Here is a 19,352-nt window from a genome sequence, read left to right on the forward strand (position 1 = left end):
CGGCCCATCCCTTCGCTCAGAAAAGCCCAGGGCTGGGTTTCATGCTCAACCACTGCCAACTTGAAATTCCTAGGTTTTGAATTAGGGGCCCCGCGTTTGCATTTTGCACTGGGCCCTGAAAATTCTGTGGCTGGCCCTGCCTGGTGTGAAGCTCACAGAGCCCCAGTATAGGCCGCCCTTCTATGGCTGGGGGCCGGGATGAGGGACCGGGGTCTGTTCTCAGCTTGCCCCCAAAGGTCCCTGACACCAGCCCAGAACGGGGTGGAGCTGGAAAGAGCCCACAACTGCTTCCTCTGCCCCACCGCTTCTATGGCTGCACCCTGGTGTAGCTCCCTCCGGGGTCGTATGCTGTATGTTTACTGGCGGAATTGTTTCTCAGTCCTAGACGCTCCGTGGGGCCAGGGAATATGATCTGTGCTCCGCTGCAGCCTCGCGCCCAGTGACGCATGGGGGCCCTGGTAAATATCGGTCGGATGAACTAATCTTACACATAAAACAGAAATCATTTCACTTTTTTAATACGACACGTGGCTGTTCCCTAAGTCGCCGTGGGTTAAATACAGACTCAATAAACAAGATGCTAAAAACCGTTTACATTTAATTCACCAGACGGTGCGCTCCACGAGGTCAGGGGCCTGGCCTCCCTGGTTCAGGGCTGTGCTTAGTGCCTGCAACCAGGCGGGCCCGCGGGGGCAGCCTGGAGAGAAAGGCGCGCCCAGCGCCCCCAGGCCCGGATCCGCCCTCAGCCCGCGTGCGCGCCCCTCCCCCCGATCTCCGCGCGCCCGGGCGCGGCTGGGCGGGGTTGGGACTACGCTTCCCGGCGGTCCCCGCGCGCCTGGGGCGGGGCGGGGCCGGCTGGGGGCGGGGTTGAGCTGGCCGGGGGCGGGGCCGGCTACAAAGCCCGGGGGCGGCGCCGGGGCGCAGAGTCCCCGCAGCGCCGGTCGGGAGCGCAGCGCGGCGCAGTTCGGCGCGCACGGCGGGAGCGGCGCGCGAGTGGTCGGGCCTGGCGGCTGGACGGGCGCCCCTCGCTGCCCCGCGCGCTCCCCGCCGCCCCCCATGAGCGCAGCCCCGCGCAGCCCGGGTCCGTAGGCGGCGGGGCGCCCCCCATGCTGCTGCAGCCCGCGCCGTGCGCCCCGAGCGCGGGCTTCCCGCGGCCCCCGGCCGCCCCCGGCGCCATGCACGGCTCGCAGAAGGACACCACGTTCACGAAGATCTTCGTGGGCGGCCTGCCGTACCACACCACCGACGCCTCGCTCAGGAAGTACTTCGAGGGCTTCGGCGACATCGAGGAGGCCGTGGTCATCACCGATCGCCAGACGGGCAAGTCCCGCGGCTACGGCTTCGTAAGTGGCCCCCGCGCCCGGGCCCGCACCCCGCCGCACACCTTATCGCGGCCCGGGCGCCGAGTCCACTCCGGGGCACACGCCCAGCCGGCTCGCGGCCGCCCCCGCCCCAGGCGCCTCCCGCCGGCGCCCGCACCTGCCGCCTCCCCCGGGCGCGCTCCTGCCGGTCCCGCCCCCACCACCCAGGGCCCGGGGCCCTGTCCCCACCCCCACCTCCACCCCTGGTTTAAAAGGAAGAGCCGCTGTGTTCAATTAGGACTCCTAAGTTGGTGGGGAGGTTTTGGAGCCAGTGGGTACTCGGGGTTTCCTGGAGCAGCGGCGGGTGAGGAGCAACGGCTCCACCCCGGGGTGTTAGGAGCCCTTCGGCCTCCCCCATATTTTCAACAGCCCCCTCAGCCACCCCAAATAAACATCAGCTTAAGTAAAAACGGTTTGAAGACACTTTCCTACTTCCCTTCCAAGTGCAACGTCGCAAACTCCTTCCCAGAGGGAAGTCTTGGCCCTCACTGGTGGGCAGTCCAGGCAGCCCCCCCACCTCCCTTCGGGGTTCGTTTTTGCCCTGTCCCCGCAGGGGATTATTTTTGTCCTTGAAGGCCACATTTCCCAGGCCTTGAACTTTGAGGAGAGGAACTGGAATCCAGGAGGCATCTTTGTGGGAGGGTCAGAGGGGCTTTGGCTCAAGGACCCTAGGTTACAGGCACCCTCAGAGGAAGGGAAGAGAGGGGTGGCAGCATCCGGTGCCAGGGCGGAGCCCTCTGCCCCTTTTGCCCCTGGTTTCCCTCACGGCAGCCCCTGATGTGTCTGTGGCTCCTCCAGGTGACCATGGCCGACCGGGCGGCAGCTGAGAGGGCTTGCAAAGACCCGAACCCCATCATCGACGGCCGCAAGGCCAACGTGAACCTGGCATATCTGGGCGCCAAGCCTCGGAGCCTCCAGACGGGTGAGAGCTTGTGTTTTCCTGCTTGGCTCTTCTCGGTTTCTATATTGGGTGTCGGTATCTGTCGGGTGGAAAGAGGCCCCCCCTCCTCGCCCCAGCAGTGGCAGTCGGCTATCATGTGCCTGCAGAGCCGCCACAGGGCAGCCATCCCCCCCTGGAGGATCTAGACCCTTTCTCACAGCGTGTGGCCCACAGAAGGGGGCGGGGGGGGGGCGGGGAGGGTACTGCATCCCAGTTGCCAGCTGTCTTCGCAGGAGGGAGGAAGGGGCCTGGGGATTGGGAGTGCCGACACCAGTGGCTGCTGACACCTGCGTCACTGGCTGCCACACTTCAGAGGTGTGTTTTAGGGTTCATGAGGGGGAGGCCTGGGAGGGGAGAGGAAGCTGATGATCCCTTTTGACTAGAGATGTGTGACTTGTGGGATTCTGCCACCATGTGTGCAGCCCCTGAGACATCGCTCCTGCAGCAAGGCCAAGTCCCTGATTGTTCTCTCGTTTTAGGCTTTGCCATTGGGGTGCAGCAGCTGCACCCCACCTTGATCCAGCGGACTTACGGGTGAGTGGATGTGGCTGGCTTGGGGTGGGCAGTCCTTGGAGATGAAGTGGAGAGGGCCTTGGGCTTCCTGGGTCTGGAAGGCTGATGAAATGACGGTTTTCAGACATGTGATTGCGTTTAAGCCAAGGGAGTGAAGAGAAGGCAGATTGCATTTCTCCATCCCTGGCAGAGGCCGCACCACCTAGGGGATCGTGAGCCTTGGAGCCTGCCTGCCTTGGTGCACACCCCAGCTCCCTTTGCTAGGTGTATGGCCTTAGTTTTGTCACCTGTAAAATGAGAGTGGGCACAGCACATCTGAGTTCTCTGAATAGAGGGTTTAGGGTGGGCCTGGTGCAGGTAACGCCCTATTAAAGTGTTTGCTGATGACTCTTAGGGACTGGCAGGCCGGGCTCTTACCCAGGCACTCCTGTCACCTGCTCTAGTGCTGGGGCAGGTGGTGGCAGTAGGCCATTGCCTCCCAGGTCTGATGTTTGAACGCTGCAGCAGATATGATGTGTTCGGGGCGGAGGCCACCTGCCTGAGTGGCCTGGCCTGTGGGCTTCTAGTCTGACTCATTTAGAAGCAGCACATCCCACTCTTCTCCATCCTAAAATGCCTCCCACCTCCCTGCCCTTTTTAAAACATCTGATAAGGCCTGGCAGCTGCTGGGGGAAGGACACGCACACTTAAGGGATACAAAGGGTCCTGCCTTGTGTCCTGCCTCCCCACCCCGGTGATGGATGGGAGCTGTCTGCCCTAGCACCGTGGCGTATTGATGGGGTTGGAGTTGGAGGGGAAGGCAGCTCAGAGACCACCACCCCTTTTAGGGCATTGGCACTTCATGAGCTTTCTGAATCCGAATCCCTAATGCCAGTTGATCATGTGTGTGCACACACACGTGCGTGCACCGTGTAGATACCATGGAGAGACACACAGCTTGAGGAGTAACCTGCCTCACCGGGGCAGTGTGAACAAGGGGCCTGTGGAACTGGGCTCAGCCTGGCTCCCAGGTGAATGGATTAGAGGCCCCAGCAGAAGTTGTTGTGCCCACTTTTTGGGAGCGCTTGGGGTTACTTGGGGGCTCCCTGCCAGCTTCTGTGTGTACTGGTGGATGTGTGCAAGTATAGCAATGGGAGGAGCCGCTGGTTGAGGGGTGCTGGAGGGTGGCGGGGCCCTCCTAGCCTTTGTGAGTGGCCGGGCAGCTCAGCTTCCTGCTGGGGTGCCTCTGTCCTCCTGGGAAGGGAGTATGTAGGGTGGTGGGAGCAGGCCGCCCTGTCCGTCTCATCCTGGAATCTGTTTTGTAGATGTCTAGAATCGTCTCAGAGGGTGTTTGGGGACACTCCAGCCTTCATGCCTTCACCAAGATTCTTCCTCTGGGGTTCAGGCCACAAGAAGAGGGTGTTCCTTGTTTTTCAGAACCTTGGCTCCGTTCCCCAGGCCCACAGCAGGCGCCTGGGGGCATGGGCTGGGCAGGAGCGGCTGCCCAGAGGCAAGGGTGTGCGCCTCCAGTGCCTGCAGCTCTTTTCTGCTTACAGTGGGATGAGGCCTTCCCGCCTGCATCTGGGCTCTCTCTGATCCACGCAGCTGCCTGTGGGACTCCATAACCATCAGTGCTCGGCCTCTGGGGCTTGCACATGTGGGTTCGAATCCTGACTTTGCCGCTTACCAGCTGGGTCTGTCTTGGCAGTGGCATCCTTCTTATCCAGAAAACAGGAACATTAACTGCTTAAAACAGTGGACTGAAACTATTCTTACTTTATAGGTGGGGAAACTGAGGCAGAGAACGGCTAAGCACATGTCCGGGCCCGGGGAGGGGGCGAGGTAATAGACGTCCGGGAGGAGATTAGAACACAGGTGGTGGGTGCCTGAACATACGCTTTCTTGGTGGGGTAGGGTGGGAAGGGCCCCAACCCGACCTTTCCCTTGCTGTCCTGGAATCCTGTGAACACCACCCATCCAGAAGCAGTTGGGATCAGTCAGTGTTTGCCACTGTGTGCACCCGACTTCAGGCGACGGTGTTTTGTAACTAAATCTGCTGGCTGGCCGTTAATACCTGTGACGGTGAAGAGGCCGCAGACTCTATTTGTTGGTTGCCAAAGGGTGGAGACCCAAACAGGGACGGTGTCAGAGGGACCATCCGCTCTTGGTTTCCTGGGAGATCTGAACTCAAGCCTCTGAGAATTGCGCCGCCCCCTGCCCCTGCCTCTAGGCCTTACTGAGGTGGGTGGGGGGAGGCTCCCGGGTGCAGCTCCTGGGTGCAGCGGGGCGGGCTGCCTGGGTCAGCTGTCTGCCCCCAGCCCCCGCCCACTGGAGAGCTGGACCGTCAGCGTCCCTTTTGTCTTTGTGAACAATCAGGCCCCGGGAGCACAGCCGGGCCTGACTCAGCGGCCAGTTTTGTCGGCCTTGGGCTGGCAGCGAGGCCCGCCCTGCTGTTGGCTGAGGGCATGGAGGGAGGTGGGAGCCAGGAGCCCGGGCAACTGAGCGTTGTCCACCAGTTAACCCCTTCCATGCCTGGCTGAACTCTTCCTCGACTTTCTGACCCCGACCTTTTATACCTTGCCCTGGACAACTCTGAAGATCCCACAGCTCTGCTTTTAGGCAGGACCCTGTGGAATCTTCGCCTGGCTGGGTCTTCAATGTTAGTTTCGAATGATTTACCAAAGAACTTTACACTTCATGCTATTTGCCGGGATTTCCTTGCCTCTTTCCTTTTTTTAAGTTGAACAGGCTCTGTGAGACCTAACTCACCTGTGCATTTCTAACTGTATGTGGCGGGGCCAACGTCCGCGGTTTAGAGGAGCCTTCCTCTGCGGTGGCAAGTGCAGGAGCCAGTGGCCCTGGCCCGCCAAGGGTGTCTGCCAGCTGAGCGTGTCCGTCACCTGCTGGAGGGAGGGGAGCTGCAGCCATCTGGAGAGGGTCTGTGCCCAGGCAGAGCTTAGTCTGGCCTGGAAGGTGCCCTGGTGTCAGGGGGTGTCTGTTCATTCCTGGGCTGAGGGCACCGGGAGTAGAGGTTTGTCCTGGGCCTGGCTGCGCCCAGAGCCTCTCCTTGGGTTATTTTTGAAGGACCAGCTGCTTCCCTGGGTGCAGCTCTCCCTGCCTGTTAAGGAGGCCCGACTGTGGCCTTGACTCCCGTTCACTGAGTGCCTCGCTATGTACATTCTAGAATGTTGGAAGGGGGTGGAACATCCCTGGCCTCCACCCCTAGAAGCTAGTAGCATTGCCTCCCCCAAGTCATGACTACCGAAAATGTCTCCAGACATTGCCAGTGTTCCCTGGGTTTAGTGGTGTGAGGACGAGTATCTGTGAGTCTCTTGGACCTTGCTTCATGGTCACAAGATGACTGTCACAGCTCCAGACAACACAGCCACGTTCAGGGCAGAAAGGACAATAAGGGATAGTACGAACTGCCTCTGTCTCTTCTAGCAGAAAAATGGAAGCTTTCACAGAGGCCTCAACAGGCTTCCACTTAAGCCTCACTGGCCACAACGGGGTGACAGGACATGGCCACCACAGGGGCTCTGATAGGATAAGACAGGCTCCTGGGACTCCGGGGTGTCAGGTACAGGCCATATCCAGGAGCAAGGGCCCCGGGGTCTGCCTGGGCTTGAGGCCAGGCCCAGCCCATCTCTGCAGGCTCCTGCCCATCTGTGAGTGAGAACAGTAACACTGCCTTCTCTACAGGGCCAACCTGACTGTGTGTGGAGGGCCTGGCCATGGGAAGTCACAGGTGGTCAGTGACGCATCTCTTACCGGCCCTGCTCCGGGGTCTGTTGATTGTGCAAAACCGAGGCTCAGAGCAACTGAGAGACTTGTTGGGTTCACACATCCCGGGATGGTGGGGCCTGAGCTGGGGGGCTGCGAGACTCTTGTCCCTCCCCCAAGGACTCAGCATCTCCTTCTGGCTAGATGGCAGCTCTTGGATGAATCAGAGCACAAGGCCCTGAGACTGATGACGGCCGTGAGACCCTCTCCCAGGCATGTGCCTGCCCCACTGTGTGTATAGTTTCAGGGACCCCAACATCCTTCGTGTGAAGGTCTCTGGTGCCCACGTTGGCTGGGTAGTAGATGGCTGCCCTTGCCATCACGGGGCCTTGGTGTGTGCATGCCACAGGGCCTGGATAGAGCACCTGGGTCCCCAGGGTAAGAGGAGGGACTGGGGAGGCAGTGATGGGAAGATGTCTGTCTCCTTGAGAGCATGGGATGCGCAAGCCGGGGAGAGCGTCAGCAGCCACTCCCAGCATCATTCATCCATCAGGTGTTTATTGAGTGCCTGCTGTATGCCAGGCCTGGTGCCAGGGATCCTTTGAATAAGAAAGACACAGTCCCCGATCTCAGGGTGTCCACATTCTGTTTGTGTACTCACGGGCCCGCGTGGCGATGCGTGCAGTTAAACAGGAAGCTGGCGGAATGAGTGCCTGTGTGGGGACCTCACAGTCCCACGTCTCGAGTACAGTGGTGGGGAGATGTGTCTGTGTGTGATAAAGCTTCACAGTTCGTGTGTAACTACACATGACGTGTAAGGTTAGTGCGTGCAGAAGATGATGCAGTGTGCCGAAGGCCTGCAGTCCGGGTCATAGCACTGTGCCTGGGGTAGTGTCCTGGCTTTGTAATGTCCTTAGTTACTCTGATGTGCCCTTGGGGGATGGAGGAGGCAGGGTACACAGGACCTCTCTGTACTGTTTTTGCAACTTCTTGGGAGTCTTTTATTATTTTAAAATACAAAGTGAAACAAAGCCAGATGAGCTGTTTGCAGGTGATGGCATGTGTGTGAGTGTACGCATGCGCACGTGTGCGAGCGCGCTGGGGAAGGTCCCACTGAGGATGGGGGAAATGGGCCCTATAGGCGTCTGGGGAAGAGTAAGCAGCCCAGGCCCAGGGTGACAGGCGAGCGGCAGGTCGCCGTGGCGGGCACAGGGTGAGCACCGCAGGGCAGAGGCAGAAGCTGAGGTCAGAGCCAAGCCAGGCGGCATGGGGGCTGGGAGGAAGTGACTCCCCCACACACTGTGGCGTCACGTTTTCACCCTGAGGGTGTCTCGTGGTGGCCCCGCTGCCCCCCCCAAGGCTTCCTGTTTGGCAGCTCATCTGGAGCCAGGCGTGGGCTGCGCTGTGGCCCTTCTGGGCGGGCGCCCGTGCCGCACCTGTTGTTTGTCCTGTCTGCTGAAACAGAAAGCAGCCTTTGGGTGGCGGGGGCTCCTCTCCGAGCATGAGTTCTCACCCTGGCTCCCTGCTGGGCCTGGGGAGCCTCTTCTGGAAGCCTTGGACCAAGGGAGGCAGCTTTGTCTCAGGGCAGAGGCCTGATCACAGAGCGATGTGGAGGCCCAAGCTCCAGCTTTCCTCGTTTCACCTCAGTTTCACCTTGTGTCCAGGGTGGACAGGCTGAGAACTCTGCAGTGTGCTGGGCACATCAGGACCTTCCCGCTGACCTTGTTTGGGTGGAGTAGGGAGTTGGGCACTGGGTCAGCTCATCTGACAGATCTTGGCTTGCTTTCTACCCGGCTGGGGACGCGTGCCATGGGGGTGAGGGGAGACCCGGTCCCACACCTAACAGTGTTTCCTGCAGCGAGGTTCTGAGAGGAGGAGAGAGACAAAGGAGGTCAGCATGCCTCAGAAGACGACAGGAGCGGGGAGGGGAAGGGAGCAGCCGGGGAGGCTCAGGGCCCAGCAGGGTGGCCTCAGCTCCTAGAGGACTTTGATGACCCAGGGAGGCATTGCTACCTTCCTCCAGGTGACTCCCGGGCCACGCAGGCTCGGAGCGGAGGAGGGATGGGTCAGTCTGCATTTTTGTTTTCAGAGTGTTTTTGTTTCTGGCTGCTGGGTTGAGCCTGGACTGCCGAGGGTTAGGGTGGTGGTTGGAGGCCCTTAGAGGATGCCCAGTAATCCAGGCATGAGACAAGGGTGCTGCCTGCCCCAGCGGCCCTGGTGAGATACAGTGAGATTCTGGGTACATATTTTGAAGAACCTGGGACAGAGGAGTCCAAGAAGATTCTGGAGCTTTGGGCCTATGAAGTGGGAGATGGGCTTGGCCCTGACTGGTGCAGTACAGTTTTGGGGAGGTCAGGAGTTGGAGTTTGGGCAGGTTCAGCTGGAGATGCTGTTCCAGGCCTGGCATTGCCCCACAGAGAGGACGTTTGACCTGTGTCCTGTGACTGGCTGCCCCACAGAACCTGAATGTCAGAACCAGCTCCCGGCCCTCCCCCTAACAAGTCACTGGGGATTCCCGGGAGGCAGAGCCGTGGCCTGGCTTCCTGCCTGCCGGGCGCCTCGGGGACCTTCCCACACCCAGCCAGGCGGGAGTCAGAACCCTAAGAGCTGCGGTCTCTCTGCCGCGGTGGGGCCAGGCCCCTGGAGAGCAGGGAAAGTGAAATGGGCTCATTTGCCTTTTTCGTTTTTATTTTCGGAGGCGACTTTATGTTCAGAAAATGAGTCCTCGTGGGCCATGGTCAGTTCTTGTCACCGAGAGTTCTGCTCTGAGTGTGGGCAGCATGTGTCCCAGGCACCATCTGTGCTTCCCTCGCCCGGCCCGCCGGCGTGGGGTTCTCAGACTGCAGGGGCCCCAGCCCTCTGTCTTGGGGGCAGCGTTGGACTCTGCAGCATCCTTAGTGTACAGATGGGGAAACAGAGGCCGGAGGGACTGAGTGATGATGGTCCATGCAACTTGGACAGGCATGGCCAGGATCTGGACTTGGGGCTCTTCCTGCCCTTGGACCCCTGAGTCTCCGCGGACTGAGTCAGCTGGGGTGCTCTTGGCTGTGTGCTGACCCTGGCTGTGTTGGGGTGCAGATGCTGCCTGGGCCACATGTGAATGGGAAGGGAGGCAGGCACTTCAGATTTCCAGTGTGGACCAGGCCCTGGGTCCCCCTGTCCTCTCCTGGGCTGTGGCAGAGCCAGCTCCTTGTGCATGCCCAGCCCTCCTGGGATGGCCTGGCCTTTCCAGCCCTAATGGTGGCCGGTTTCAGTGACTCCATGATCTGGGAGTTTGGTGTTGCCCAGGCTCCGGCACTAGAGGGAAGCAGAGAACCCCTAAGTCATCCTTCCGCAAACACCCCTGACCCCAGCTAGGTACCTGTGCCCAGTGTCCAGCGTCGCAGAGGGGCTTGGGTGGCATGTGGGAGGCCTGTCCCACCCATGCCCCTGGTTTCTTCCTTGGCTCTGCCTGGACTTTGCACAAGTGGTGGGATGAATTCTCTGGGAAACAGATTCGCCTCTGATTGGTGCAAGGCCCTTTTCCGGGATCTTGGTGGGAGGATAGAAGTTTTCTGCAGAGGATGAGGAGGCACCGAAGCCCGGTTGTTCTGAGGCTGGAACTTGTAAGGAAACTGGAAGGGAAGGAGGTTCCTGCCCACTCCTGTGAGGGAACAGCTGGGCCGTGGCTCTGCATCCCTGGGGAACGGATGGGACTCCAGCGGCGGCCGTACAGCGGGCCGATTCCACAGTGGCTTCTAGAGAGGGAGCAAGTGCCCTGTCCTGAAGAGGCCGGCGGGCCCTGGCCAGACAGGAGCAGCCCTGATGGGCATTGGGTCCCCCGACCTTTGGGCTCCTACCTGATTGCGCCTGGCCTCTGGTCTGTTTTGCTCACCAAGGGTTCTTGTCTGCTGCCCTCTGGCCTGGGGCTGAAAGTCCTAGGAAAGGAAGGGCCTCTGTTCCTCCCAGCATTCCTCAGGCCCGAGGAGGCATCGATGCTGCTGAGGCCTCCGGGGTGCACAGAGCATTAGATCCTCACAGCAGCCCCCTGGGGCGTGTGGTTCCCTAGAGGCAGTGATGAGGTCACCCGGGGCCGCCAGGCACCTGGCTGGGGAGCAGAGGCTGGTGGGCTGTGCCTGTCTAGCTGTGACTTGCTGGGTGGAGCCGTGCCTGCCTGTCCCTCCAGCCTACCCAGCCCTGGCTGCTCAAGGCTGAACTGCTTTCTCTGCCTTCTTGGGGCAGGGACTCTTGGCCTGGGAAGCAGTGGCCATTCCAAGGCGGGGGGCTCTTTTGCCTCCCAGGTGTCTGCAAAGCTGGGGCCTGCCTCAGACAGTCAGCACTGGGCACCTGCTGTGCTGGGGCACTTGGGATGCAGCGGCCGAGACCCTGCTTTTGTGGGAAAGACATTGTGCAAGGTAGATGACAAGGGGGCTTCTGATAATAAGAAACAGAGCCGCGGCTCAGGGTGGGCCCCTGAGGGGTGAGCTTTGAGCTGTGGGAAGAAGCAAGTGCATAGGTACGAAGGTCCTGTGGTGGGAAGGAGTCGAATCTGGGAACAGAAGGAGCCCAGGGCAGTGGGAGTGCAGGTGGAGATGAGTTTGAAGAGGTAGGTTGAGGCCTGATAACGCTGGAAGCCACGAGGGAGCAGTTTGGGTTTTCTTCTGGGTACAATGGGAGACAGCTGGAGGGTTCTGCTCCTGGAGGTGATGGAGTCTTAATGTTTTTGTTTGTTTTTTGAGACGGAGTCTCGCTCTGGCGCCAGGTTGGAGTGCAGTGTCTCGATCTCAGCTCACTGCAACCTCCACCTCCCTGGTTCAAGCGATTCTCCTGCCTCAGCCTCCTGAGTACCTGGGATTACAGGCACGCACCACCACGCCCAGCTAATTTTTGCATTATTAGAGACGGGGTTTCACCGTGTTGGTCAGGATGGTCTCGATCTCCTGACCTCATGATCTGCCCGCCTTGGCCTCCCAAAATGCTAGGATTCCAGGCATGGGTCTTGATGTTTTTAAGACAGCTTTGGCCTCCGCTGGGTGAAGGATTCAGGGATGGGAGGCGGGCCGCCACCACCACCAAGGCAGGGCCGTGCCATTTCACCCACCTGGAGAGTTGGTGATGAAGGAGAGGGAGGATCGGGGAATTGAGGGATGGAAGCAGGGAGCTCCCCTGTTGGATGGTGTGGGCATGGGCTGCAGTTGGGGGGAGTGGGCAGGGCAGTGCCTGGGTGGCCGGGTGGGCTCTTCACTGAAGTGGAGAGGGCAGGGGAGTCCCACCAGGGCCAGGCAGACATGTGCCCTGGCAGGCAAGCCAGGGCAGGGCACACGGTATTGACTGGAGCTTGGTGGGTAGGGTGGTGTGCGGCTACCAGGCCGTACCCTTGTGTGCAGAGGCTGTGGCACCTGACCTTTCTGAGTCTGGAGTATGGGTGGGGGTGCTGAGGAACCTGCCTGGCGCATGCACCCTCTCCCCATTGCCAGGGAGTGGAGTCTTGGGCCTGCGGCCGGACGCAGGCCTAGGGTGGGGCTGCCCTTGGACAATGTGGGGCCAGTGGTTTGGCTGCAGTTTTCTGTCTCACCTGACCACTCAGTGGGTTCGCCCAAGCGTGCATGGCTGCGTGTGCCCCTCTGTATCTCTTAGTTCCCACCTGCCTCCTTTGCGGCCCGCCCCCGGCATGGGCACTTGTGGTCAGAACAGCAGTGAGGATTCCTTGTCTTTGCCCTTCCCCGTGTGGTTTCTGATGTTCCACAGTCGGGCGTCTCAGCCTCGGCACTGCAGACCTTTAGGGGGGCATCGTTCTTTGTGGTGGGGGCACCCTGGGCGTTGTATGAAGCATTCAACACCCCTGGCCTCGACCCCTAATGTCAGCAGCACTCCCACCCCCACCGCATATGCCTAGTTGTCAGTTGTGACAACTAGGACTGTCGTTAGGCATTTTCCAGCATCGCCTGGGGACACAGTTGTCCTGGTTGGGAATCGCTGCTCTAGTGATGCCTCTAGCGCCTCACAGCGAGCTCTCGAGGCCATCCTCTGTAGGACCCAACTTACAGATGAGGAAACTGCACCTTGGAAGTTTTGAAACCTGTTTGGTAACTCAGACAAGTGCAGGACCAAGGTGCAGCCCTAGGAGGGAGAGAAGCAGCTGGAGCCCAGCTCCTGCCTGGCGGGGCTTCGTGGCTCCTTCTACCTTAACGTCGGCCAGTGTTCTCACTCCGCCTTGGGGCCCTGAGGTGTGGCCCCTGCTGTGCCTTCCTTTTATTTTGAGCCAAATCTGGGGCCCCAACCAGTCCTTGTGGGCACAGCTACCAGCAGCAGACCCCACTGTGCCACTCCCTTGCTCTGTGATGGGGCAAGTCGCTTGGGGCCTCTCTGAGCCTCGGATTTCCTCTCTGGGAAATGGGCTAACACTAGCATCTTTTCTGTGGCTTTTTTTTTTTGAGACGGAGTTTTGCTCTTTCGCCCAGGCTGGAGTGCAGTGCAGTGGCATGATCTCAACTCACCACAACCTCTGCCTTCTGGTTTCAAGCGATTCTCCTGCCTCAGCCTTCCCAAGTAACTGGGATTACAGGCTCCCACCACAACGCCTGGCTAATTTTCGTATTTTTAGTAGAAACGGGGTTTCACCATGTTGACCAGGCTGGTCTTGAACTCCTGACCTCATGATCTGCCCTCCCTGGCCTCCCAAAGTGCTGGGATTACAGGCGTGAGCCACTGCGCCTGGCCTTCTGTGGCTTTGAAAATGCTTCGTAAGTTATCCCAGGCCCCTTATGTACAGAAAGATGAGTAGATACTGACATGCGGTGTCTGCAAGGATCAGGAAACAGGAGAGCCCCCGTTCCTCCCAGCCTGAACATTGCTCCCCCACGCTTGTGTTTGAGTCGCCCCGAGTAGGGCAGCTCCTTGGTGGCCCATGCAAGGCTCTGGCGCCGATGATGTGGGGCATCAGAAACCCGATGGAAATGACGGCAGCCCTAGAGGTGAGTGTGGCGGAACCTGGCTGCCCCACAGCCCCAGGCACTTGTGTTCTGTGTCCCTGGTCTGGGCAGCGGTTCTTGAAGGCAGCTGCGGATCAGGACCCTGGGCCTGTTCATGCAGATTTCTGGGCCCTGTCTGCCTTTGCAGTCCACATGGGATCCACATTTGGGGGAGGTGTCTGAGGCAGGGGCATGACTGCCCATGTTTGGAGAAGTTGTGGGTTCAAAGCTTCCATAGCCTCCAACTAAGGAATGTTTTTGAGGTTCCGAGAGCTGGGTGGGGGGGCACTGGTGATGCCAGGGACAGCCTGCTGGGCACAGTCCCAAGACAGTCCTTGCTGTGTCTCCACTCGCCCCCTTCCTGAAGGAGGCCTCTGAGACCCTACTGGGGCCCCCTACTTCTGCTGGCCAGAGCGCCTCATCTTTCTCAGTGGGGTCTGTGCCGCCCACCGGGCCTTTGTTCTGTCAGCGCCACAGGGTGCCCAGTGCCTCCCACAGGCCTGGCCCTGGCAGGGAGCTGGGGTCCAGACAGAACCATCTCTCTGACAGAGCGTGCCGTCCGGTGGGGCATCAGGCAGCATAGGGAGGTGGGGGACTGGCCTCCACGTGGGGTCGCGGGGCCGGAACAAGGGCTCCGGGCAGAGGCATTGGCAGGTCCCAGGCCCATGTGGGGAGGAGGCGAGGGATCGAGGCGCTGCGGGGTGTGGGCTGGCACCAGCGTGGAGCTGGATGTGCGGTGGAAGCCAGGGGTCAGCCGGCCGGGCCGCCCCCATGGTGGGGGTGCCGCTGGAGGGTTGTGCACAGAGGCTACCGGCTGCCCTCGTCCACTCTTCAGATGCTCATACTGGCGCCTGCCTCCGTCCTTGTGCCTCAGGGCTGCTCCCCTGTGGCCAGCTCTGCCTCATCATTAGGTCTCTGCAGGCATCCCCTCCTTCAAGAAGCTGCCCTGTCCTCTCCCCCATCGCTGTCCACACATCACAGCCCTCTGCTGTCTTGACTTCCCCAGACGCTGCCCCCCACCGACCTACAGACTCTGGTTCATGCGTTGGTGCGTTTTAGTGCCTCTCCCATCCTAGAGGCTAAGCCCCTCGAGGGCAGGGGCTGTGCGGTCTGCTCCGCTCTGCATCCTGGCAGATATGTGAGAAGGGCGTTACAGCTCGAGAGCCGGAATTCGAACCCAGGCCTGGCTCCGTGCAAGGCTCTTGTTCCCATGGAGAATGCAGGGTGGACAGCAGACCTTCTAAGCTGGGGAGAGGGAGAGGAGGCGTCGCTGCTGGGTTCCTGGCAGGAGCTACCTGGGCCTCTGGACAGATGCTGTGGAGGGTTGGCCGTGTGGGCTGCAGGTGTGGTTACAGCAGCCATTAGGGTGGCTCAACCTGGGAAGGAAAACAGCAGTAGAGAGGGTGACGCGGTGTAGAAACTTCCCACACACTTCCCAGATGGGGTGGGGGGAGCAAGAGGCCCTGGGTGCCCCCTCAGGCACAGGCCAGGTGTGCCCTCAGTTGTTTGCTGCCAGGTCTGTGGGAGGAGCAGGGACCCGCACCCCTGTCATCCAGGTTTTCCTGGTTCCCACTGTTCCTGTAGGGCTGCAGGATCCACTGAGCACCCCTGCCTTTGTGCTGGAAGCCAGGGCTCCTCTCTGACCCTCAGGGTCCCTGGCTCTGGGGAGGGAGCACGTGTTTTCAGTGGCCCACATGTTACCAAAACGTGCTCCAGAACGCTGCCCAGTTTCTGTCCCTGCCGAATGCAGGAGAATGCAGGGAAGATGTTGTACTTTTCCGGAGCTGCTTCCCTTGAGTAGGGGCTCTGCCTACGGGTGCAGGAGGAAGCTGAGCTTCCAAGTTGCCCCCCAGGCGGGCCTGGCCTGTGTAACACGCAGGCGTGCAAGGCAGAGGAGATCCTGATGCCCAGGGTGCAGTGCTGTGCCCTGGCAAGACCACTCCGTGCCTCAGGCTCTGCAGCAGCTTCTGATGCCGCGGAGGTGGCTGTTCTATTGCCACCTGGGAAACTGAGGCTGAGCGGCTTGCGCCAGGCCACCCAGTAGGTGGTTGGCAGAGCAGGCACATGCCGGGAGAGCTGCCTCCCTGAGCCACGTTTCCCCCTTGCTGAGAGCTGGGCATGGTGTTGCATGGCTAGCCCACAGCAGGCAGGAAGTGGTGGCCTCGACGCGTTTCCACAGTGGCCTACTCAGGTAGGGTTAAGAGCACAGCTGTGAGGCCGGCTGACTCCTGGCCCCTCCACCTCATCAGCTGTGGGCCCTTGGGCAAGTCACCTGGCCCCGTGTGTGAAATGGGCCTCATGATGGGAAGACTGAGCCGACAGGTTGATGCACACAATCACAGTACGGGTCTCCCCGAGCGTGGGTGCTGGCGAGTCTGGCAGCTGCTGGCGCCGTCATCTCAGTGGTCGGTGCCATTGCACTCCTTTGCTCCAGCATTCACGCAGTCACTGTCACGTCCTCACGGAGCTGCTGCAGGCCAGAGTCCGTGCTGGCAGGGACAGAAAGAGAAACTCTGTGAGGAGCAGGTGTTGGCTGGGGGAGAGGGCATGTCCATGAGCTGAGTGTGCAGTGTCACTTGGTGGGTGTTGGGTGTCAGGGAGATGAACAGGGCTGGACTCCCAGACGTGCAACGTGGGCCTGCTCTTTATCTTGTGCTGTGCTGTCGTGGCTTCAAATTCTCAGTCATTTGAAAACAACCATCCAAGATTGTTATTTTTGCACCAGCCCCAGGGATGTGGGGTGTAGGGCTGGGATGTGGGGGTGCAGTCTGGGAAGAGCCTTGCTGAAAAGGAGACGTGGAGGGGAGGAGGGAGCCTGGTGGGTAGCACGAACAGCCAGTGCAAAGGCCTTGAGGCAGCAGCCTCCGGCCCGGTGCTGTTTCTGTGCCCATCTAACTGATGAGGAAAGTTGGGGCTCAGGGGGCGGGGGGCGGCACACATCGTTTACCCTGCTGTTCTCTGAGCTGTTCCCCGACTCTGTTCTGGCCCTGACCCGCTCTGCTTGGCCCCACAGGCTGACCCCGCACTACATCTACCCGCCAGCCATCGTGCAGCCCAGTGTGGTGATCCCGGCCGCCCCTGTCCCGTCACTGTCCTCGCCCTACATTGAGTACACGCCGGCCAGCCCGGCCTACGCCCAGTACCCACCGGCCACCTATGACCAGTACCCATATGCTGCCTCGCCTGCCACGGCTGCCAGCTTCGTGGGCTACAGCTACCCGGCCGCCGTGCCCCAGGCCCTCTCAGCCGCAGCCCCCACCACCTTCGTGCAGTACCAGGCGCCGCAGCTGCAGCCCGACAGGATGCAGTGAGGGGTGCTCCTGCCCCGAGGACTGTGGCATTGTCACCTTCACAGCAGACAGAGCTGCCAGGCCATGATGGGCCGGCGACAGCCCGGCTGAGCTTCAGTGAGGTGCCACCAGCACCCAGGCCTCCGAAGACCGCTCGGGCACTCCGCCTGCACCTGGGGACAGCGGGGAGATGGCTTCTCTTTAAATCTAGGTCCCATTGTGTCTTGAGGGAGGACTTTAAGAATGACCGAGAGCTATTTAAAGACGCAATCCCAGGTTCCTTGCACACCATGGCAGCCTCTCCTTGCACCTTCTCCTGCCTCTCCACACTCCAGGTGCCCTCAGGTTTGTGTCTCCCCCGCTGCATCGTGGTGGGTGTCACAGACCCTCTGCAGCCCCTGGCTGCCCTGCCCTGTGCAGGGATGCCTGACTCCAGGGAAACCTGAGAGCAAGAAGGTTAATGGACTGTGTATTGTAACTTGATCCTCACGAGCTGTGAGCACAGTCGAGGTGTGAGGACACGGCCTCCTGTTGGAGTTGCATTTTCTCCATCAGGGCACATGGGCGGCTTCCTCAAGCCCAAAGGAGCTCCCAGGCACACGGGGGCCGCCGGTAACAGGGGCAGCCGGCCAAAGGCCCCTTTCCAGTCACAGCACTGAAGTTGCAACTTTTTTCTTGTAATTGTTTTGCTACTAAGATAATTTCAGAAGTTCAGTCTATTTTTTCAGCGGATACTGCCGCCACCAAGAATCCAAAACCTATTTTTGACTTGGAGAGACTTGCTTTTGTTGGTTCCGCCCATGGAGACGACGACAGTGTTTCTGTATAATAAAGCGTCTGCCGGCTCATGGGCCAGGATCCTCTCGGTGGGATGGGCCCCATAGACAGGAGGCCCTGCAGGCCCGTGCGGGCCACTGTCTGCTGCCACCTGCCAGGGTGGCAGAGTGAGTTGTCTCAGGACCCCGTCACTGCGACATTGACGCTCCTCTCCCTTCCCTCCCTCCCTCCCCAACTCCCCAACCACTGTGGAAGGGGAGAAGGGAGTGACCCACAGCATCCAGGCCACTCAGGGTCTAGACCACGGTGGTGCCAGCCTGGGGGGGCAGGGGCCCTCAGCTCTGCCTGCTGGAGCAGTTGAGTGCAGGAGGGTGCGCCTCTTCCCTCTACCCCCGCACCACCTGCTGTGTGCCAGCCCGAGACGGTTCCTGCCTGTCTTGGGGATTGGTGGAGGGAGGAAGCAGTTCTGCCAGTTGTGGCAGGGCTGCTATGGGGCATCCAGGGCTGTGGGGGTCTGGAGGAGGGGACATGAGGTGAGAGGTATCCTGGCCGAGGGCGGGGGGCAGCGGGGGTCTCCCTCCGGACCTACCTCAGGGAGCTGAGCGTGCAGGCGCTCCAGGGCAGGCCTGGGACAGAGTCAAGGCCCAGAGAATAAAGGTAGCTAATCTCATAATAATATTTTTATTAGAATGTTCTGATGATAAAAATAAAACTTGTTTTCTTTAAAGAAAAAGTTGGTCTGTAATTTTTCTCAAAACGCAGAGCTCCCCTGGTGCCTTAGCATCACCCATGCCCCGCCCTCCTGGCTCAGGAACCCAGGATTTCACTGGCAGCCGTGCATAGAGCGCCTGGCCTGCACCGGCCGCTGAGCCTCAGTAGCAGAACAGACGCAACCCCTCTTCCCACCCGCTAATGCAGGGGAGGCCTGGCGTTACCTCCGCCATGCGTCATCCAGCATCAGCTTCAGACCCCGAGAGGACTGCGTTCGGGTTACTTCTTGGTGCTATGGCTGGGGAGGGATCTGGACATGGTTTGTGATTGGCAGTCCCCCCAGATCCCTGTGGAATAGGAGGACAGTTCCCCAAGAGAAAGAGGTTTGCCACCAGAAGACCCTGAATGTGGGCTCCTGAGAGGACAGTGGCAGGTGTCCAGGACAACCGCCCTTAGGGTAGAGTTGGAAAGGAAGCCTTGGTCTGGGGCTAGATAGTCCCAGCATCTAGAACTCAGAGTTGGGGAAATCACGAGGCCTTCATAGAGGAGGTGTCACGGCTGGAGAATCCATTAAGTCCTTCCTTGAATTGCTCACTCGCGTCATCCCAAGATGTGTGCTGGGTCATGTGCAAAGTGCTGAGGATAGAGCAGACAGCTGCCCTTTGGGTTTATCATCTGCTGGGGGAGACACAACAGTACCCCGGGGTGATAGACTGACAGGTTTCCTGCGGGGAGGGGATAGAGATTCTGTGGGGGTCTACACTTCTTCTCAGGCCCGCCCAGCCCCTCCCTCCTGCTGTCTCAGTTTGCAAACACTCGTGAGGGGTCAGGGAGGGCAGCATGGGGCTTCCAGCCCGGAGGAGGAGACTTGCCGCAGCTGATAAGAACTTGGGGGACCACAGAAGGGGGCTGCGGGTACTGCCAGGGTTATCGTGAAGGCCACTCGTGGCCTGCATGTTTCCTGTCACTATCAGCTGGTGGCAGCCTCTGGGACAGGCCTTCGGGAAGGCCTTGAGGCCTTGAAAACATCTCCTGGGTCCCAGGATTGAAGGCTCTGGATGATGACGAACCCAGGAGAGAGAATTTCTAAGTCACCCGAGCTGAGTGG

At 60.1% G+C, this 19,352-nt stretch overlaps 1 protein-coding gene across 2 annotated transcripts; it reads left to right on the forward strand.

The window, feature by feature from the left end:
* The first annotated feature begins 922 nt into the window (after positions 1 to 922).
* Positions 923 to 18,266, forward strand: RBM38 (RNA binding motif protein 38). Of its 2 annotated transcripts, NM_001257471.1 has the most exon segments (4): positions 1,079 to 1,343; positions 2,160 to 2,283; positions 2,781 to 2,835; positions 16,480 to 18,044. In NM_001257471.1, coding segments are annotated over 4 exon segments (714 nt in total). In that variant the 5' UTR covers positions 1,079 to 1,106; the 3' UTR covers positions 16,778 to 18,044.
* The last annotated feature ends 1,086 nt before the right edge of the window (positions 18,267 to 19,352 follow it).

This window comes from Macaca mulatta, chromosome 10 (assembly GCF_049350105.2).
Source record: "Macaca mulatta isolate MMU2019108-1 chromosome 10, T2T-MMU8v2.0, whole genome shotgun sequence".
Taxonomy (NCBI): Eukaryota; Metazoa; Chordata; class Mammalia; order Primates; family Cercopithecidae; genus Macaca; species Macaca mulatta.